Source organism: Synchiropus splendidus, chromosome 7 (assembly GCF_027744825.2).
Source record: "Synchiropus splendidus isolate RoL2022-P1 chromosome 7, RoL_Sspl_1.0, whole genome shotgun sequence".
NCBI lineage: Eukaryota > Metazoa > Chordata > Actinopteri > Syngnathiformes > Callionymidae > Synchiropus > Synchiropus splendidus.
Genome location: NC_071340.1, coordinates 21,281,504 through 21,304,735, shown reverse-complemented (window position 1 = coordinate 21,304,735; position 23,232 = coordinate 21,281,504). Strand labels below are relative to the sequence as shown.

The 23,232-nt window shown below is 40.9% G+C and overlaps 1 protein-coding gene across 2 annotated transcripts in view; it reads left to right on the top strand.

Annotated features, from left to right (window-relative positions):
• The window catches only part of si:dkeyp-14d3.1 (transmembrane protein 132C), a 177,920-nt gene that overhangs the window by 34,632 nt on the left and 120,056 nt on the right, over positions 1-23,232 (top strand). For both annotated transcript variants that reach the window (XM_053869753.1, XM_053869755.1), the window contains one exon: positions 11,374-12,262. In XM_053869753.1, the coding sequence (XP_053725728.1) occupies positions 11,374-12,262 (889 nt within the window). The remainder of the gene's footprint in view (positions 1-11,373; positions 12,263-23,232) is intronic.

Genomic DNA, 23,232 nt, shown 5'->3' with positions numbered 1-23,232 from the left:
CACATAAGATGCAACACATAATACAGACGCAAGGACAAATCAAATCATGAGATTTCGCCTGAAAACATGGCCCAGTTGATTGCAAGGCCGCGTGACCACAAGGGCGTCAGAATTGGCAGATTTCTATCTTGTTCAATTACGTACGTAAGTAGAAACATCTTTTTCATGGAAGCCAGTATGATTGCAGTACGATTAGGGCTCTGTATTGGTACTAATGATGGGTTGTCCTGCTGAAAAAAACAGGGTGTCCAAATTCTTTTGCTTTTCAGTTTAGCTGATGCTCCTCTTGCTAAAAGTCTGTGGCTCATGTTTGTGAAAATGTCCGCCGTGAAATCTTGGCTACATATGACTAAGACCCATATACCACTCAGGAGTCCATCTTGAAAAGCAAAGTTATTACACTTCTGTGTAGCGGTCTTCCTACCCGAATACAAACTTCAAACAAAGTCCCTTGATCCTTTACGGATTATGTGAATGAGCTTTCTTGACATGACAGGTTTAATCGTGTAATCTTTAGGCTAAAGGAGTCGAAGCCTTACGTGTGGGCACCATTTTTGGTGTTTTTAAAAATGCATTTCTATGTAATGTAGAACAATGATATGCAAGACAATATTGTTTCTTATTCAAACCTGCTTTTTTGCGCCCAAAAAAGTAATGGAAATCGGACTTTCTGATGGGCTGGAGTAAAGCGTCCCCCGCTTTGTGAGTCCTTGTGTCGTCTGGCCTTGGGCTGTTCTCTCTGTTTGTGGTGGCACGGCGTTCCACATGATGTGTTTTTGTTTTCAGCTCTTAGAAACATCAAGCTTCTCTCAAGCCTCCTGCTGTGGTAGCGGTGCACCAGACAGGTCTGACGTTTTCCCCGGCACCTGAAGAGCTTTCTGCGTGCGAGTTAATGGCATCCCAGCTGACCCACCCCGTCACGGAATCTGACAAATCCGTGAGCTTCGGTGGCAAAGCTTTACAGTTGCACCCCCTCATCGGTCAATAATCTTCAATCCCCAAGATGACGCTTTCTCTCATGAACTCAAAATAGCTTTTTCCTGCTCTCCAGCGGAGTCATGGGCCCATTACTCTTCATTAGCTCCTTAAATGTGGCTATCCATTCAGATCGCAACAACCATCCAAGCTTCTGTCGCACGCGCGGAGACGCTAATTTAAATTGACCCTAAATCAAGCCCAGTAATTGCGCATGAATTACACTGAAGGATTCGATGAGGATTCACCTGCGCAGCACATTCCTCTTTCACAACTTTTCATCACGGTGTTGGAGCCCCCTGTGATGAGTCTTACTTATCAGCTGGGAGGGCGCCTCAGACCTCTGTCTCCCTGAATGATTCCTTTTCTATGGAGGCTGGCATGAAGTAATGCCGCACTGTGTCACGTATTGATTTCTCCCCCTCTCAGTCCCTCTTTACTGAATTTCTCGGCGGCTCAAAAGCATAAATCATCCACAAATGATCCTTGAAGGAAATATTGTATTTATTATTCCTGACGCATGGTCAAAAACCCAATAGCTGTTATTAATTGAACATGGTGAGAAATATGATATGGATAATTCAATGAGACCAGCGAGCTCTTTCTCATCCCTCATGTTTAAGGCCATCTTCCTCTTCGTGCAGGGCGAAGCAGAGAAAGCTGGGATGGAAGTGTCGTCACCTTCAGACACTAAAACTACTATTTTAGCATTTCTGTGCTTTTGCAGGTATATTGTTAATTCCTGTCACAATGTATAATTTCCCAACAACATTCCAAAAGTATCTTAAAGGTCCCATACATTGGCTGTATTCTGAATCTTTGGCTACTTTAGTAAGTTTGCTGGAGTTAAAAACCGTCCCACGCATTTTTCAGTTCCAGATCCTCATTTCCCATTGTTGTACAGGTGATGCTGTAGGCCATATTTTCACATCTTTGCTTAGGTTGGTTTACTTGGTGATTCATCTGCTTTGCGTTTAATGGTTAGTCCTTTCACTTACTCATCCATGACAGTGGTAAAAAGTGGTTCCTGTATTTGTTTACATTTTTTAACAGTCCTCTTGTGGTTGTTTTTTTAAGACATCCATCTGCTGGGTGTAACTCAATAATAAAAAGTGGCCCTTCATGGTGGCCCTGCCCACCCCTGTCATAATGCCGGGCCACCACTAGGGGGCGCATCCCACAGTTTGAAAAGCAGTGCTCTAACATATCCAGTCCTTTTTATGTGGGCCAAAGGAGCTTAATATCTGTATAGTTGGCTCAAAATTCAGTTTTTGTTATTCATGATAAGCTGGATAACTTTGAATTTATGTTAATATTGTAAACCACATAGGTGTTTTTGCAAGCTGAGCTTGTGAATGTCTGAAATAAGTCTGGAGACTCCCATAACATTGATGTAGAGAGAAGGGAATTCAATGGAAATTTTGAGTGTGACTGTGTGTTTCAGGACATATCAGCCTTTCTTTCAGTGAGGAGGAGTCAGTGGAGCTCTATGTGAAAAATTCCCTCCAAGAATGACCACGGATGGTCCACATTGCATGAGTTTTAGGCTCCTGTTTCCTCTTATAAACTGCTCAATAAATAGACATGTGCTTCGCCTGTTGCATGAGTGAGTGTGAGACCTCTGTTATGTTACATCCAAGACTTAATCCAACCGGCGACTCAAGGCACAGAGTCGATTGAACGGAGTGAGTCATCCAGACTCTTTGTCTCTGTAGAACCCCATTGTGGAGCTATTTTGGCTTCAAACCTAATGAGTGAGGCAAGTCCAATAACAACGACCAGCCAGTTAGTCGAATTTGTTCAGAAGAAGTCACAAACACAGCCGCCAAACTCAAGTCCAATTTGAACTAACTGAGACTGTTTATCTGTCTGTTTGCTATTTTGTTTCTCCGTTCCATATGGTGGACAATACAACCTGATGCTCATCTATTTTAAAGAAGACAAACTGAGCCACATGAGTTTTGTGAATGTGAAGTACAGTATATTCTTTTGGCTTCCATCAAATGACCAGTCATAACACTTTGCCTCAAACTGGCCCTGATGTCTTTGTCCAAGCCTATAATTGCAGGAGTGGACAACATGGCCTTTCTTCCCCTTGTGTGCACTGCTGTGCTTGTTCATTCACTCCGAGTGTGAAGCCAGCTGTCCGCTTGGCCAGTTTTATTTCGCCTGGACACGACACGCTGCATGATAGAGGCTGTGCTTAGCTAGTTAGCCCTCAGTAATGGTGCGCACACCTCCCCTTCTCTGGATTCAGTTTTATGGAGCTACAACCATTTTGACAAATGAAAATGCGCTAGTGAATCCAATTAAAAACAAGTGAATTCATTGGATCATTTATTTTCTGCTGGTTATCCAGAGTGACTCGGCAATAACAGCTGGCAGGAGAGTGATCCGTGCGACAGGTCCAGTCCATCGCAGTGCACATAAACAGAATCCTTTTTAGACAGTGGGAGGAAACTGCCAGAGAGCTGAAGCAGAACTTTTAAGGGGCACACAGGAGTAAAAAAAGATTGAATCTGGATGGATAGTACAATGTATATTTTGAACAGCTTGAAGATTCTTAAGAAGATCTTCCGTCTTTCATGCCTCTTCACAGAGCGCTGTTCTAATTTGGACGTCCCTGTGAGCCAGTTTTCCTAAACCTTCTTTGTGAAGTCATGTCGACGCCTGATGCAACTCAACCATCTTCCTGCTGAGAAGCTTGAAAAAGAAGGTTTTCTTGTGGAATCTTGTCAATCTTCACACAAGTGATCCGGATTATTCGGTGCTCAGATGTTGATGCTGAAGTAGATGTGTTTCAGAGATCGCCTGACAGGCTGCTTCAGAGTCAAAGTGGGATGTCTACTCATGGTAGTCAGGGCTGTAGCGATACATTAATATCACAATATACAATATTCAGCTCACAACACGATGCAATACAATACTCTCTGATGCCCTTGGTTGTTTTTTTTGGAGGCACTGGTTTTGGTTCAGCGCCTTGGGTTCCTGAACCTGCAGAGTTACCTGCTCTGTGTAGTGATGCTTCAGGGCTGCTCGCAGCTTTTTGTGGTGCTTCCATGGTATTTGACGTTCGCATGACTCATCTTTCAAACGGCCAGGATTTTATTTAAGCCTTTGTCTCCTTTATGATACGATCAACATGTAAACACTTCTAAGCCAGTCATACATATTTGGATACGAGATCTGAACTGATGCACACAATGATTTGAATATCATATCTTTATTTACCTCATGAGCTGTTTTTAATCACTGTTGAAAATTGACTTTAAGCTTTGTAAATATTTGATACAATTTAAATAAAATCCTAAATAAAATCTGAGAAAGGAACAAAGCACAGCAGCACATGAAAAAAATATATACGTGAGGTTTATGCTTATAAACCCTGAGTAAGTCCACAAAAATAAATAAATAAATAAATAAAATGCAGCCTGTCAAGAAGCGCAAGAGAAACAACAAATATGCAGTTTTTTCATCATGATTAATGAAGTAAATCTCTCTCCAATCTGCTGCTGTCCTGATGTGGTCTCTTCATTTGTCAGGCCAGAATACGTGACTTGAGTTCCGCGAGCAACAGACTTTAGATCATGATGATGGTTCTTTCTGGATTTTTCGTACAAAACATGCCTAAAAATGCCATATTCATCTCCACCTCCATGATGCTTTACATCTAATCTGTTTTTCTGATGTTTTCACTTTGTACAAATACGTTAGAACTCGTGAGATTTCTCCTTTAAAAAGTGGTCTTTTTACCAAAGGCGTGGTGGCGCTCATTCTCTTTCTATGTTACGTTAATGTTGAGCACCACGGATCTCTTGGGGAGGTAGTCAGTCGATGGAACGTAAAGTGGATCCAACGTTCAACACGATATACAAACCTTGAGTCACACCTTTAGCTGCAGCCTCACTTGAGGGGCTTGGTACTTGGTACCTCGGGCAACGAGAAAAGTGATGAAATAATGATCCAACATGAGAAATATGGGTCGGACAGTTCACTTAGTGTGACTGGTGTTGAAACACTCCTGCTTAGTCCTCAGCAGGGAGACGGTGATGTCATCGCTGAAGTCATGGTGCAGCACCACGCGATCGGTGGAGGGGGTCGCCAGATTTTGTGTCTGGTGGAACAAGTTGCCAGGTCATTTTTTGACTGGCGGTCGCTGTACATTTTGTCGTTTTGTTTCTTTATGAAGGGACTTAATGGATTGATTCTCACTGGTGTAAAATCAATATTCTATGAGGGAGAAAACAAATCAATATATATTGCGGGATTGATGAAACTCCACAGCCAAACTGGTAGTCACCCACTGGGGGTCACCATTCCTGTCATGCAGCTGGGTGCCAATATGTGCTTTTAAAGTGATCAATAATAGGGTCTTAAAGCTGATTCTGAAGTGGACAGGGAACCAGTATTGTAATGCTAATGTTCGGGTGACATGTCTATTAGAAGCCTTGGACCAGTTGGGTATGTGGTAGAGATTTCTTCTCCAGGTTGGAGAGTATAACCGCGTGAATGTCTTTTCCTAAGTCAACATTTTAAACCGAAGGAAACAGGAATGGACTGTCTCTTAATATGAGGAACAAATACCCCCCAGAGAGTTACGTTTTTCAGACTTTACGTTCTTGGAGAAGGGACCCAGGTTGCTATCTTCTCTCTGCCATCCCTGCAAACCTCAACTCGCCAGTCGCGGATGGATAAAGACCCTCACTGAGCACTGGTTTTCCTGAAATATCCTCAATTCTCTTGTGCTCTATTGAGCAACAACACTTGTAGAATAACTCCAATTACTGTTCCATAAATCATAGCTTTTCATATTTCGTCCCAAAATGAGGAGCCCATCCATCAGATCGTTTTGGGGAGCACAGCCACCACACAGGCTCAGTCTTTGATCCTGAGAGCAAGTGCATTATTATGACCCAAACCCATAATACCCAGCTCCTCTGCCATCACCAATAGTGTTTAATGAGGAAAAACTCTCTGAGGTCTGACAGTCTGAGCGTATATGTGTGTGGGGGGGAAACGGCCCCGATAGATGAGCGCGGAGGAAAAAGTGTTTTTTTTTTATTAAAACTGGGAGATGAAACGATTTAAACATTTGAATTCATCCAGCTCAGCGAAATGCTGGCTATCCTTTTACAATTTAATTCCACTCGATAGGCAAATTTAAATTATACATGAAGCGGATCATATACTAAGTGCTGAAATAGACGTTTTCTCCGTAAATTATCATTATTTTTCTTTTGTCTGCATTTCCCAGCTGGTTAAAAGTTTTGTGCATTCAACTCCGTGTCATCTTTAAGTAATAAGATATTACAATAACAGTGAATTATTCCGTCTTTCACGTGCAAATCCCTTACCTTTTTGACACAAAAGGCTAAAGAAGCGGATTATCAGAACGTCATTACGCTTTATATGCCCATTTTTTTTACGTTTTATTTTCATTTTTCTATTACTCTACAGAGTAGAATGGTCTCCATGAGAGGTATCAAGCTCATGAGGACAGTCAAAACTATAAATATAGTGATGTGCTCACATTCACGACTCGCTACATTTGAAGTGACCATTCACCGTTATCCGAGCTGGTGATGTAGATATTAGCATCGCAACTCTCCACTTGCCCTGCGTGTAAAGTGACAGCGCCAAACATCACTTTTGCCCTTGTCCTTCAATGTATGGAGAAGACCAGACAGCCATAGACGTCATTTCATGCAAACATCCGACTTTCTTTGTCTGTTAACATGCTTTTATTTATATAAAAAATATGTGGTTTTCACAAAGCACCTAGTTATATTGCATCATATTGGGAGCCCAAGTCTCCCCCCCCTTATGGTCGATCCATGAGACCTGAGATTGGGAAATAAAAAAATGAATGGAAGTCTATCTGGAGATCCAACGTATTTTCTGGTGCACTTTGCCTCATGCCCTGCATCTGGTCTGGTGTGACTCTTGTTTAATTTTCTGAATGGTTTCTAGTTTGTCAATAAGGAGTGTAAATTTGATTCAAACCTTTGGCTGCTGTAATGTGAACTGCTGCAGTGCGGTATGAATGGCTGAGAGAGCCATTGAACCAGATGTGGCCCACGGGCCTTGGGATCGTTTTTCATGTAGTGAAGAATTTTAGAATTAAGTCTGTGACATTTGGGGGATGATGACTTTTTGTTGAACTGTAAAATAATATTCTCACTGACTGCAGCGCCGAACGCCCAGGTCTATTTCTGTGCAGTCCAAAGTGTGTGACAGAGAGGCAGCTGTGTTGGTCACAGCTGGAGCAGGACGGAGGTTCTAAAATAACGGCCTTATTTTTTTTTGGAGGGCCTCGAGCAATGTCCTCTCGCAGAAGGTCTGACTAGCTCTCCCGCTGCTGCGCAGACAAACTTTTGAAAAGGGATTCGGCTTTTACTCTGCAGGACAAAGAAAGCGGCGGTTTGATTCCCAAACAGCTTTTAAGCGTCTTCTTATTCAACGCTGGTTTTTAAATGTTGGATTACGAGGATGCATCTGGCTGGAGATGGGATTATTCTCCAGCTTGATAGATTCTTTCTGTGTATTCAGCCAACAATCCTTAGCAATTGTGAGCCCTGCCAAAGCTGGTAAACACACTGAAGAGAGTCATCAATTTCAATAGAACAGGCGTTTTAATCTATTGGTTTAAAGTAAGTGTTTGGCTGGAAACATATTTAAGTGAAGAGCGCGGTATTAAGGAGAAAGTGTAAAACCAATTTTCTCCTTTTCACTTGACTAACTAAGCATTTTATTAAGAAATTGATTTTATTTGTAGACTGGCTTTACTTCTGCGCCATGCTCTGTTGGATTAACACACCAAGAGTTTATTGGAGCACAGAATATTGTGTTGGTTTGTTCTGCTTTTCTGATGCAGTGTTTCCACTTTGTAGGTATATATGTGCATGTATGTATAAAATAAAGAGAAATGTTGCAACACTTAAATGATGATGGATGCTGTTTATGGCATATTGAAGTAAAAATAAACAAACAAAGAAAGAAAATAAAAACAAAAATAAAAATAGTGGGCAAATTGCTGCGTATAATTTGACTTATTTTTTCATCCTCTATGCTGTTCTTTGAAATGTATTGAAGAAAATGCGCTACTTTACTTTTATCAATAGCTAAAGCTGGTTTCCACTGCAATTTTTGGCAAAATTCAAGTGGTATTTCTTGAATTAGATTCGGACTTGTATGTTCTGATGGTATTGTTTTGGTGTGAAATTGTGTATGTGACAGATGAGGGGCTTTTCCCAGTTGGTGTGTGAACTGGTTCAGACTGAGGGGACGTTGAGTCATCTTCATAAACAGTGGTGACGAATGCTTCCATCAACAGGATGTTTTGTCATCTGCCTCACGTCACTTTCGCCACTAGACTCTCGCTGCTGAAAACTTGTTATGCCCTCAGGAGCTGGCGCCGACTTGTAATTACAGGATTTTTCGGCATCATCATCTGAAAAACCTCCTCAACAAAGTGCAAAAACTTGGCACATTATTCACTGGGAGCGTCGCAAGGAGACAGAGAAAAAATGCAGGGGGAAAAGGTGAAGAACAAAAGGAAAAGTAGATAAATTCAGAACTAAATAATAGTTAAAAAAAATAAGGCTGTCAGTGGAGTAAAAGTTTGAACTCTTGATTAATGGCAAATGAATCGTGCATTTTGTTTGTATTCTGTGTTTTAAAGTGTAGATTGAATCTTCCTTTTTGTTGTGTAGAAAACAGATACGAACTGTGTGATTAATTTGCCATTTAATCGCATGTTAACTTAGTTCTGGTGCGATTGAGATTCAAAATTTTTATCTTTTGACAGCCCTTAAAAAAAAAAAATCAAATTCTTCATTTGATATACATTTTATTTTAAGATCATAAATGCAAATTAACATAACAAAATAATGTATTTTGCTCATTTACTTTTGGCTGTTTTTGTCAAACTGATATCTGTGAATTGATGCATGAAACAGTGGAGAAAATAAAAAGAAAAGAAATGCAAAAAAAAAACCAAACTATTTAGATAGTAAATGATTGTCAGTTACATTGTTTCGCATTGGATACAGGCATAAATACGAGGCTGTACTTTCTCCTGATGTCGCCCAAACAGTCGTCCAGAACACCACAAAATCTATCCGTTTTTTTGTTATTGTGTTAGCAGACTGACAGATAAGTTGTAAGTAAGTTAAGTATGAAGCAATGTGGACATATATAGTTGTCAGTACAACAACAATTTTGATCAAAGTTACCTTCAACTGCAGCTTTTAAAACATGATGCAATGGTTCAATATTCCTTTTATGGACCCTGGGCTTCACCCACGAACAGGTTTCCGAATTTAACTAGCTTATCGTCCTCTCCACTCTCACAGTGCTGTGCCGTTGTTGCAAACCCAGCAGTTAAATGTTTTTTAATAATTTCGCCGAGTATAAACGTCCACTTAATTATGCTTACTGAGAAACCTCGGAGAATTTGAAGTCATTCTCCCGGTGTTTAATGAGAAGTTAGCTCTGGCCTCAGCACGACCGCGGGTTAATTCTACATGGCAGCTGTGAAGATAATAAATCACATTACCCCCTCACACAGGGAGCCAATCTGGACGGAGAGCGGAACCGTCACATGTTGTAATTCAGGAGTCTCTTTCTCCGGCGCCTTGTCTCCCTCGGATTACTGCGCGTGCGATTACTTGCGCACGGCTGCCAAAAACACAGATTTTTGAAGCTGCTGTGATTAATGATGCTCACAGCTAATTCTGGCTATCAACTCTATTTGGATGCACCTGTGGGACCAAAGACTCAAACGTGGAGTCGCAGCCACACAGAGAAGCCTCTACAGTATATCACTAATGATCATCCAGTGAAGTCCCTGGTGGAACCAAATGTGACCTTCATTCAAGTTCATTTTACTCTGAAGCCTTTCATAATGAGATAAACTTCCCCAAAAACTGCAAGTTTTGAGTCATGCCAATGACACAAAACTAAAGTGTGTGTGTGTCAGACATATTTGGCACCTTTGAAAGATGCTCCCTTGATACCTCTTTCATGTGAGCGAACAGGAACGCGCATGATCTCTGACATCATTAAATCAGCCCCGAGTGTGTCTCACCTCCAGACTTAAAAAATACATGTAAGTTTCTTTATTTTCTTCCCTACATCCATTGCTTTCCCCCCCAATAAACATATATTTGAAATCATCCCCCGGTAAAGCACGTTTGTTATGTCGCAGGAGAAGGCTTTTTTTTTTTTTTTTAGCTGACATTCATCTTATTTATACAGAGCATCGGGAAAAAAAAATCCCGACAGATGGGAGCTGATCTGTGTGATGAATTTTGTAAGTGGCCACAGGAATCGTAAATCTGATTCAAGAACTATCCTGTCAATGATTTATGGGAGTGTTGGGGAGAAAAGGAATCATTCTGGAGCTACGGTGACGATTTCGGTGGCGGATCATGGCAGATTGCTTTTTGGAAAATGGCTGCCTTTTGCGTTTGACACATGCTCTTGATCCGGGTTTTCAACCTTTTTTAAGCCGCGGCACACTTCCTTCATTAAAAAAAAAAAAAATCTCGGCTAAAACGCAGTTGCACTCAGTTGAACGTTCTGTGGAAACCCCATTTAAATTGTGAAAATCTTTAGCTACTGACACTGCATGCTACTTGCAGAAACACATTGCAGAACATGTATTTGTTTAAAAAGTCTCCAGAAACGGGGTGATGATTTATGATTTATTTATCTTTTTTAAATTACTGTTTCGATTTTATCTCACATGTATTTTTGAGATTAGCTTGTAAATTCTTTGTCCGTGTTAGTCAAATCTGACTCAAGGTCAAAGAATTTTATTGTAGTCTGGGCTATTCACACAAATCTTTAAAATTCTTTGCAACATTTTCAGCTTCAGGCGCGCATTTTTTTTGGTTTTGCATTCAGTTTTTAGCCATCTTCTAAACAACAAAGCAAACTCTACGAGTGTCAATAACGTTTTGAAGTAAGACGTCATGTTAGCCGTTAGCTCTGTAGTTCTGTCATGAAGGTGTGTGGTCAAGTTAGAGGTGCATCAGGTTTGAAATCAACTCAAAGTTGCGCATTTGACAGGCTTCTTTGCTTTTAGTGTGTGTGGGAGGAGGAACATCCAGCGCAGCTCAGTTGTGAGCGATGCATCAGCATAGATCTATAGTGTATAGAAAGAATGTGGTTCACATTGGTTGGTCGACAACATGTTGTTATTGTTCATGATTTATTGTCATCCTATCGCCCACCTCTATCTCCGGACAAATGAGGTGAAATGGGACCGTTTCCAACGGCACACCTGACAGTCTCACGGCACAACGGTTGGGAAGCGCTGATCTAGCTCACTGTCTGTGGTTTTCGTGATGAACCTTTTCATTCATATACATGTTTGTGTTTTGTCTGTTGCAGAAGCTGACTGTCGAGGCCTTGATGGGCTACAGCGATACAGTCCGCTCCCCACGTACCTGCCCGTGAACTACAAGGTTCTAAATGCTGACTTGGCGTTCTTTCTCAAGGAAAGTAACCAAGACTTTATGAGGAACTCCAGTCTCATGTCACGGACCGAGTCTTTTTTCATCTACCAGTCCAGAAGTTTGCCAGTGGTCAACTCAAGCTACGGGCCCTTGTCCGTGCAGCAGCCGGTCCCGTTGGAGCTCCTTCAGAGCCCGGGCACTTTCCCCACGTCCTCACTTTTTACCTTTAACTGGAAGGTTCAGACGTTCATCATGAACACAAAGATCCACCTGGCCAAGCCCAAAGTTCAGGTTCTGTTTTACGTGGTGGGCAGGGACTGGGACGACTACAGCGCCATTGACAAGCTGCCCTGCGTGCACATGTATGCATTCCATGAGACCCAGGAGGTGCGGGGCACCTGTCAGCTGAAAGGGGAGCTGGGCTTGTGCGTTGCTGAGCTCGAGCCCCTGGCCAGCTGGTTCAGCCCGCCCAGCGTGGTGCCAGGACGCCAGAGGAACCTGGATGTGACGGAAGGCACTCCAGTGGAGCTCTACTACATGCTGCAGTCCACTGAAGCCGGGGAGTGCCACTCGGAGGAGGCCAGGAAGGACAGCTTCGTCCGGTCAAGCCAAGAGGGTTTGTTCGGCTCCTTCACTTCCACTCCTCTCAGAAGGATTGGCGGTGTGCGGCTCTACCAGAACCCCATCCCGCCACAGCTCGCTGAGCACCGGCTGGATAATAACTTTATAGTGCTTGTTCCTGAGACTCCGATGAGACAAAGAGAAACGGTGTCGGCTTTCATCTCGGTGACTGCGCGCTCTCCTGTGGAGCTGTTTACACTCAGGTATGTCCACATTTCAGTTTGGTTTTCAGTGGCATGGATGGAAACAACCGCTGCAGTCATTTTACATCTGTATCAGGATATGTTTTTATGATGTATGGAAGTATTCAATGATTTTGCTTTTAAATATTATCAGAGAGAATGAGAAGATACAAGATTAAGGTGCTACAAACGTGCGTGAGTGTGCAAACTTGAATAGCTATATTTGTGGGGACCGATTCCTGGAAACACCCACGATGTTAAGCCTCAATTTGAAGGATTGAAACTGCAGAATAACTGGGTCATTGTAGTTGAATTTAAGTTTGGTTTAGGCCCTGGTTAAGGTGAGCCGTTTCTTTTAGATTGTAAAATGTCCCTACAAAACATAAAAATAAAACATGTGTGTGTGTTTGTTTAAGCATATCTATACTAGTGAGGTCCAATGTTAGGAAAAACACACTCTTGTGGCACCCTGAGAAATTTTTTGGGGCCCTTTTGCTGGACCTCACAAGGATAAGCCTCAATTGAAGCATGAAGACTACAACAAGGTCATTATAGTTGGGTTTAAGTTTGGTTAACGTTAGCCATTTGTTTGGTCCCCACAAAGATAGTGTGACAACCTCTGTGGAGCTGTTATTTTCAAGGACTTTTGTTTTTTTTTCATGAATATTCAATGTTGTGATAGCGTTGTCCTGGCTTCATGCATTTGTGTGTCCAAACACTCACCCAGTTACAAACCAGGAAACACAATAACAGCCCTGTTTTAAATAGAACACGCAGTATCACAAAACCAAATGGCTCAATAGATAGAGCTGTTGAATGAATGCAAACTGGGATCGTGGTTAGTCTGTAAGAGTTGAAGAACTGAACTATTTCACAGGGATCCGTGTTGTTTTGGAAAGACTTAAATAAATAACAATACTCAAATTTCAGTCACGTTCAGAGCAGTTTAACCATTTTTATTTGAAACAAAATCAATCAAATTAATGTCAGTCTACGGTGCGATCGAACAAGTTCACATCCTCTTCACGGTGTGTTGTGCAGCTCTGCTTGAGCGGTTACATGACAGTTTTATCTGATATCCAATGAAGGCGAGCTCATTTACATTTCTCCAACTGCCAGGCCGAGCTTGTTTCACTAGATGTTATGTTCAATATCATTTCCGTCTGACTGGTTCACATGCAGAGGCTTGTGCAGGTGGCAAATGTTGTGTACAGACTGGTGTGCGTCAAAGAAGTATGGACACAGAAAATAGTGTGGCTGAAGTTTTTTAGGAAAAGTCTAGACTACTTTAACAAAACTATCATATTGGTTACCATAAAAATATGTTTTTATCCCTGAAAATAAGTGAATTATTTCTTAGCTAGACAGAATTAGATATTTAAATAAATAAAATATTTCCTTCAAAAGTGGTCTGTCACCTTGCATTTATTTCAAGATGTTTGTGTGAAGAAAAGGCGCTGTTTTGTTCAATGGTGTTTGTCGAAAACTGGCAATGAAACCACTCCAGAGAGGCCTATATTTCCCTCTCTATTTCATAAAGGTCATTTACACTACTTGAATGTAGACACAGTACATGAATTGACTCCATTGAGAGTACTAACATGAGGGAGTTGCACGGTCAAGACGTCACCACCATTGCTGGCCTATGATTTCAGACATATTCTGGAAGCAAATGAACGCGGTGAACTAACCCGTCGATTCTCTAGTCCTTTCCTGTGTTGCCATTTTGAATTTGAAATCCACTTGATTTACTATGCAGTATTGACTATAACAATCTGCTCCTTTGTTTGTCTGGTTCGTAGCCTGATCGTAAATATGGTTTCCATTTTGTTTTGGCCCTTTCCTGCTCAGTCAGGTGATACATTGGTGATGGCAGCTTCCTGCTATGCTGAGGCGATGGACTTCAATTTTCAATTTTTTTTTTGTGTGGATTCCAGCAGATGGAAGGAAGGCACAGCAAGAAAGCTGCTGTTGAAGAGTGTCCTGATTTATTTTGGGGCAAATGCCATGGGTATTGTATATTTGTAGCCAGCGATCTCAACAGCAGATAACTTTGTGTTTTTGTGAAACTCAGGTAGCCTCTCCTCCTTCTGCTGCGTCTCTCTCACCTCATACGACACACATACACGCACACATCTGAAAGACACCTACGACAGTGTGCCAAGTTGAGCAAGTCAAATTGAGGAAAGTGGAGGCAGAATTTAAAATGTGCCATTAGAAAGACGCCAAATGGCAAGAACTATGGCTGTTACAGTGTTGGTACAGAGCCTGCATCTGGTCAGCATGTGGACCGATCCAGCATATGGTAAAACACAGTTCCCTTAATATATGTTGTATGTTATATATGTATATCTATGTATATGTACACACATCCTGCAAAGCAGATGCACCCAGCAGCCCACAGGTGACATGGCAACCTCAGCAACTTGAGCTGGAAGATCCCGGGTGTTGTGTCCTTTGTGTTGGGACTTTATTGCGTTGAGGCGATAAAGGCATGCTCCGTTGACTAAGCTGTTCATCCTTGTAGCCGGTTGTACCACATGATGGATCAACCCATCTTCACTACCGTGGCATATAATATTGACATTGGGAAGGTGGGCTTTTGCGTCCTATACCAACGTTTTCTTCCTGTGTAGCGTTCCAGGTGGGGGTCATGGAACAGACGTGACATGTGAGTTATCGGGGAAGTTATGGGGAGACAACCATGTTGGAACAATGTTGCTATATATACCATGATTTCCGTACTATACGCCGCAACTTTTTTCTCGTGGTCTGAGCCCTGCGGCAAATACGACAGTGTGGCTAATATATGGATTTTTACAGGCTGAAGTCAGATTAAAGGTAATGAAATTGATGAAATCAGAGGCTTTTTATTTACTCTTAAAGCATATGTATTTGCCCACGTGTCCACAGCTCCGTCAACAGAGTCGATCTCCTAGAGGTCTGGAATCGAGAAGCAGCCGCTGAGACCAGCAGTGGTGTCGGAACTTTGGGCACACGAGTGAAAACAGCGCATTTTGAGGGATTTACTGTGAATAAAGGTTGTGAGATGCTGTCTCAAGACAAAGTGCGTTCGGCTCAAAAGTCCGACGTGAACACAAGCGAGTCTGGTTTTAGCCGCTGACTTGATCCCGGCTGGAGAGCTGAGCCTTGTCTATTGTGAGAGCAATAGACAAGGCTCAACCTCAGCCTTATTTTGACGTGACACACTGCCCACGGTGGCAGGATGTGCTGCGGAAGCCGCGACGTATCAACAGTCAAAGCTGAAGACTGACATTCTGCGTCAGTGTTAGACGTGAAAGTCCACTTTCCCAATGTCAATATATGAAGATCGGTTGAAGGTTGCTGCACTATTCTTCAGAATGTCATTTAAGAAGAAACCGATTTATGCTACACTTTAGAGGAATATTCATGGTTAAAAACATAAATAGAGTTGCATTTGTGTCCCTTGCCATAAAACTAAAAATAAGACGTTTTTGTGTACAGTGACATCCCTAGTAGACACCTATGTGAACCAGTAGATAAGGAGCCACACCTCACTCTCAAACAAGACCCGCAGATTCCTGAGCCATCATCCCACTGGGAGATCTTATGGTCATCAGACGGCACATAACAACAGAATGTTATGAACAAATTGGACTGAACTGATATCAGTCTCCTTATATATTATCAAGAACCTCTGTTTGTTTTTAGATTGTAGCTCGGGTGAGGTAATTCACAGGGATTCTGTTGCCAAGACCAAATGTTCCGTTTACTTTTCCAGCGTATTTTACGACATAATTTACAGAGAAAGCTATCAATGCCAAATGAGTAAATCAATCTTGTGGAGCCGTAAAACTTTTCTCGGTAGCGCAAAAGACGAGTGTCTGATCAAGCGTGGAGAGCAGCGAGAGAACGGCAGAATTCTGCGGCGTGTGCTTTCCAAATAGTTGAAATGAAAGAATAAATGCGACGCTCTCCTGGATCAGTATAGAGTCGAAAAGTGACATGAATTGAGCCGTCACTTCAGGAGAATGGATCAGCCTATGGTTTGTTTCCAGTCATCTCATCTCGCGCATCTCGACTGCGGCGACGCTCGAACGAAGCCCTTTCCGATTGAAATGGCTCATTCAAGCCGCAGATGTGGAACGTAATTACAGCCCACAGATGAAACAAAGTGATTGGGCTAATTGACATGCAAAGCCAATGATGATTAATTTAAAATGCATTTCCATTAGTGTAATGACTGAAGATGATCCTAATCGTGCTTGTAGAACAGTTTCAAAGCGCGCGCATCATGCTCATTTGGACAGAAAGAAGATGCGGCTTGTTTATTTTCTGCTTTCACATAAACACAGTTCATGCGTTTCTATGTTTAGCGGAAGCCATTGTGTTTACTGTTTCCCATAGAAGTGGTTTTCCCCGCTGGAAGAGAGAGAACTTTGTGCTGAAAAAGACAGATAAACGGGAAAATGTAACCAGCCAAACAAATTGGACGGACATCTGTCCTTTGTTGCACCTCATTTAATTATCACCTGCAGTGTTCCGACATTTGAAACTTTTTAAAATGGAGAAACTGTGAATTATTTCTCTTCAAATAAACAGAAAGTCCTCGGAGGCAAGGCCTGTGGTGTTAGGATTTGGCGGCGCTGACGCAGAGCAGGCTCAGGTCGGCTGTGTGAAGGAGACAGATACGGGAAAGGCCTCTGTGTGGACCCGGTCGATAAGAATTTGCATGTACATGCACTTGATGGGCCACTTCATCAGCTGAGTCGTGAGACTTTTATCTCTATGGTTTTCATCGCTGTAATTGTCAACAATTCGCTCCCTTGTCGGCTGTTTGTGCTCTGCTTGGAATCTGCTTTTGAATCTGTTTAACTGGCTGAGTGTTTCTCGGGAAGCTAATTTGTTTTCTTGATTTAAGGTTTGCCGTGCTGTTGAGTGGCGTGGAAACACCGCGCTTCTCATTTTTCTCTCCTGTGTCTGTCTTCCCTCTTCTTATAATGTTTCACTTATTTTTTGGAGTAAATTTAAATGGTTAACTTGTTGCTTTTTTTAAACAAAACCCTCCAGATTTTTGGTCCTCATCTTTTTTTTGTTGGTAAAATATAAAAAAAAAAGATGTTTTGATACATTATTATTATTATTATTATTAGATTTTTTTTAAATTCACTCCAAGATATTAAGTGAAAATCATAAATATTGGATGATCTTTTTAAATGTTAAACATCTTTGTAACAGAATAAAGGGAGGATATATAAATGTGATGTAAGTGATTTTTATTTATTCATTTTTAATGCTGTTAAGACAGAAAAGAAAGAAAAAGAAAGTGAAAACACAAAAGCTAATGATTTTCATTTAGAATTCAAACAGTAATGACAAAAATATGACGGCATTTTGTCATCTTGCTGTGACCTTATAAATGCAGGCACAAGGCTGCTCCGCACCTGTCGAAACTCAAATTCTTCGTAGCCATTGTGCGCCTCTTTTAGTTCCACTAATTTAAGTATAAACTTGAGCACTGTTGTGTAACAAATAAAAATCAGCAATATTAACTTTTTTCAGATTCTTTTTTTCATCTGTTCTTTTATTTATCTCTTCTGGTTTCGCCATGTTTTTGTGGTGAGGCATTTTCTGGTGGTGGAGTCAGGCCTGCAGACTGTAAGGGATGGTTTCATCTCCTCCACAACATATCAGTGCTTTAAGTACTAGCAAATAAATAGAGCAAATAGTCACTATATCATACGTAGCAGGAAAGCACGACACATTATAGACTTGGACACGATTATTACGAGATTGTTGGCATTTTAAAATGGAAAAAAAATCCAGAGGGAAACTTCATAATAACAAAATGGCTGGAATACTAAGCTAAAGTACCTGACGGGACGAACCATGTGAGAGTGGCTGCAGATGAGTGTTATTTATTGACTTCTCATGATTAAAAGCTAATATTTCAGCAGTGCAATAGTTGTCAAAATTCCCCTCTTTACTCCCTTGTTCATCAATCTACTCCTTTTTTATTCGATGAAAATGCGACTTGTTGTCCATTCTATGTTTCCTTTTTCTTCTTCATGAAACATTTTTTGACAGGCGTGACTTCTACTATGGAGCGACCTATAGTCGGAAAACCATGGTATGTTGTTGGGGCTGAAAGCCATTGTGTATACAACAGCGGGAAAAGAAAAACATGAGCATCGTGAATGAAAGCTGAGCTGCAGTTCAGAAAATTCCTGGAGGTTGAGTGAACCTGGAGCTCGCATGCTCCCCTGCGATGGTTTCCTCTCAGCACTTTTGTCTCACTTGACTTCTCCTGTATGTTTTTTTTGTGTTTTAATTTCTGTTTTTTATGAGCACCAGTCCGTTGTTCCGCTGCCACACTCTCCAAGGTGCTTAACGGTGTGTGTCTTCTGTTGGCTTCTTCCACTCGTGTCTCTCAAAACCCGTCATCTCTGCTACAAACAGGCGCGTCGCCAACACTTCGCACCTGTTTGTAATTGCTCACACAGTTTTAGCAAATCACGTTATCTGTATGTTGCCAGTCTGTGCTGTAATCTGAACTGTTGGGAGTCTCAGTAAATCTGCTGCTTAATGTCCTTTAAAAGTTCAACTGTCTAAAGGCCACTTAACCTTTTTGTATAAAGTCTGGAACTCATTAAAAAAAAGGAAGTAAAGCAGGGAATAGAATGATAAAAAGAGCAACGAAACACTATTTTCTGACCAGGTCTTGAAAACTCTTTGTATCTCAAGGGTCCAAAATCACTCTGACCTTGCTGAAGTGGCTGCTATTGAAGGGTCAGCGACTGCATGTTGTTCTCTTGGTGAACAATGGAGTCTAATCAGAGTGAGCCATGACTTCTCCTCTTCAAACCGCTCTGATCAGTCATTGTCCCTGAGGTTTGGATTCAGAGATTGATTCGACTGATAATTTAAAGCCTCATGAAAATCACTATTATTCTTATGGAAACAGAGGGAGTTCAGGTTAAAGTGCATCAGTGCAAAGATGTGTCCCCGATAGCAGCAGTGATCAAAGGCTGTAAGTGGAGTCAAGCGTGTGGCTCCGCTGCTGAGACTCTTCCAAACATCCTCGGATTTTGATGCTGAGCTGTCGCTCTCTTAACAGCCGTCTGTGGATTCTTACAGGAGGATATTTGGAAGGTTGTGCAGAGCTCATCACACTTCAGAAATAAGAGGAACTGGAAAAAGAGCTGGAAAAATACATGCAGAAGACGTAGAAGTCGACATAAAAACCTGAGAACTGAGTACCAGTGGTTCAGTATTTGCTCCCAGATGGTTGCTAGATTCATCTTTTTAGCGACTGTGGTGAGTTTTCTTGGAATTCATTCTCAACCAAAACCATCTATGCCCCTCCCCAGGAAGAAGAGAGGTGGTGTGGTTTCAGTTTTGCCATTCAACCGGTTGTTTACTGAAGGCAAAGATGATAAATAACAAGATTTAATCCTGTTTTTTTTTTTTTCTGTAAAAATGTGGCTGCTTGTGTGACACCTGTGTCACGAGAGCTGACTCAAATGATCGTCATCACGTGTGTGTATCAATACCATAACCATCATCTACTTCAGTCATAATGGCATTAGCCACAGTAGTCTGTGTAATATTCATATATTATTTTAAATGAAAAAAGGCTTAATGAAAGACAAAAATGCATATCTGCGTTCTATAAAAAGATTAGTAAGTAATAAACGTGTAATAACAAAGTGTTTTTTATAAATGTAATTCTGAGAAGTATTTATGAAAAACAACAATAATATAATAATAATGAAATGAATTTAAAATGTAGAAATATTGTCAGTGTATTGAATTTGATTCAGAAATATTAAACAGAAGATAAATGAGAGAATTCAACTGTGAATTCAAGTGTTTTTTGTAAATGTAATTCTGAGAAGTATTTTTGAAAAACAAACAACAACCCACATAAAAAAAGTAACAACCATCACATTTGACTTCCAGTGCAATTAAACATATTCATGTTTTTTTTAAATACTTATTTTCCTTTCATGTACTGAATTGTACAGGAAAAAAAACAAAAACAAACAAATAAACAAAAAAAAAAACTAAAAACACTGCCAATTCAATGACATATAAACAACAGTTCCTTTATAATAATAATGTTGTGAATTTAAAATGTAGAAATATTGTCAGTGCATTGAATTCGATTCAGAAATATTAAACAGAAGATACATGAGAGAATTCAACTGTTACTCTTTGATTCCTCCATCCACAGTTGCGTCTGCTTCTCTGACTTTGATACGTCTGCCTTGTTGTTCTGGATGAAAAGTAGAATCACTGCCTCATCTTCACTGTAGCCTTTCTTTCTTTCTTTCTTTTTTTTTTATCAGAAACACTTCTGGTAAACGTCTTGAAAGAATAATGTCACTGGTGCCTCCCAGCTACATCTGCACGGAGCTCGTGGTGGCAATGGCAATAGGTCATTTAAAGCCAATAAAATGAATTATATGCTGCAGTCATTTCCATAATGTGTGCTCTGTATTACAGAGGGAGCAGTTTAGATTATTGTTTTAAGACATTGATAATTCATTAGAATCTTTGTGTGAAGTCGCTGAAATGCAAATGCAGTGGAGGGGATTACATGAAAGGAATTTCCCTCCTTTTTGCTCCTGGTTGCATAAATTGAAGGGAAAAAAAACCATCCCTGAATACTATAGGAAACTGCTCTGTAGTAGAAACATATTGTTCTGTGAGTCTGAGCGGAGTCAGAGGTGAGAACATGGAGGCATCGCTGATTGATGTCTAGATAATTAAAAGCTTCAAAATCCAATATGAAGATGTCAACAGCAAGATAGTGCTCTGCACTAAAATTAGGGTTTTTAATTTCATAATCATGGCAGGTGCCATTTCATAATATGAGCACTGTGACTGGCAAAAGTCTGCGTATTATGTGGAAGAGACACAGTGCAGGAGAGTTTTGATCCAGTCCTCTTGAGGTCAGTGCCAGACAGAGAATATAGAGATGTTCTCTTCTATTTCATTAACAAAAATGAAGCTTAATATTCGAAGGACTGAGCCGCGAGGTTGCGCTAAGAAGAGACCCAATTTCCACCCGCCAGCTTTGTGAAATAAAGAAATTACCTTCGTCCCTTGCTAGCGTCAACGCTCCAGTTGCATATTCATTGCTGCAAATGCTCTTACTGTACCATTGTGTGCAGTGAAGTGTTGCTGGTGCGTTCATTCGAGAGTGACCTGACTGAACCTTGTGACCCAAGTACAAACTGTTCTTTAAACATAAAACAAATTACCGCGCACATTAGGGGGAAAAAAAATGAACGGAACAATTCCATTTTCACTAGTATGACTCTCAGAGGAAGAAAGGAAAGTAGAGGAAGTTCTAATGTGATCAATTTTCCTGGCCTTCAGTGCATTTCCTGCTTGGAGAAAAACCTCTCTGATGATGCCTGGATTTTCAGCTGAAATTCATCTGAAGTGAGAAGCCTTCAAGCCCATTGTGAAATTCACCTGAACCAATACAAGTGGAAACCTGCACATAAAGTGTGACCGCTATTTCCCCAGCTTCTCCATGGCGTTGCTCTTGTTTTAAGTGTGACAACAATTTGAAAGGGAAATTATTTCCTCTTCTCTCTCTGCAGCATCTTGTTTTGACCACTGGGTTGTCAGTCCAGAGGCAACTGTCCTGCCTCCCAGACAAGGGAAAGATCTGGAGTGAAGCAGTGAAATGACAACATGATGCTGTGGTCTTATTTATGATCGATTTGTGAAGGCATGGTATTGTAATAAATAAATAATAAACACGTTATGTCATCTATAAATGTAGGGAAAACTGAAATTGTGCTCTGAAAAATGAATCATAGATGACACCATTTGATAAAATAAATCATAAACATATCATGAAACTTATAATCGAATAGCCTTCGGTGTCATTGCACCAATGGTTACAACAGGTTTACTGAGGCACAATTTTGCACCATATTTAAAACACAACTATTTTAAATAGTTTCTAATATTATGATATCTTTTTTTTTCTTTTTGAAATGAGACAGCGCAGTATCAGACTAAAATATAAAGACAAAGAGTTGCTGTGCAGTGCAGTGAATTCCATTTTCTCCAAAATGGAAAAAAAATATTTAAAAAGGCATATTTAAAAAAAAAATTCAAATATTGTGACAACAACAGCAGTGACAACAAGTGTTTTATCATCATTTAAATACATACAAGTGGATATATATATATATATATATATATATGTAAGTATTATTTTTGAAAAATATGACCAGGTATTATCGTGAAAAACCAAATTTTGAAAAAAAATTGCAGGACTATTTCACCATTAAAAAATGAAATTGACATTTAGCACCAGGCTACCTGCATGTTTCTTTTCCCGTCAGATAAACTACTCTAACTCAAAGGAATCTTCTGAAGGTTTGCTCTGTTGTTGCTCTCCTTCAACTCCAATAGCATGGTTTCACTCAGGGGCATTTTTGAAAAGTCTGAGTTGCTGCTTTTAGCCCGCTTCTAATGAAAACTCAAACTATGCAGAGTATTTCTGCTTTAATACATGAGGATGTTTTCCTTCAGGCGGCACAGCAGGTGCTACGAGGTGTCAGTGGCGCTAATGCTGAGCTCACCCATTTCAATTTCCCTCCTATTATGTTGGTTACATTTTCATTAGCTAGTCGACGTGTGGCCTTGCCAGCGGCTGACTGAGGTCCTGTTAACAAACACTGCGCAAAAGCAGGGAGGCTGTGACAAAGTGGAGCGGCTCCTGCAGCGCTTCGGAGGGAGAGGTGGGAGACGGTGCTCTCCTTCCAAGATGCCCTCCACATGGAAACGGAGTAATTGACAATGATGAATAAAGAGAATGCAGATCCAGAGCAGAGAGATAACGGCTTGTTTATGCTTCGGAATGCTGCTGATCTGTAGTGTCTGAAGTCAACGGATGGGGCAATAAATCAATGTCAGTCCGCTGCCTAATACAGTTTGCCGAAAAATATATGATGCACCTGTTTATCTTACTTTTGCTC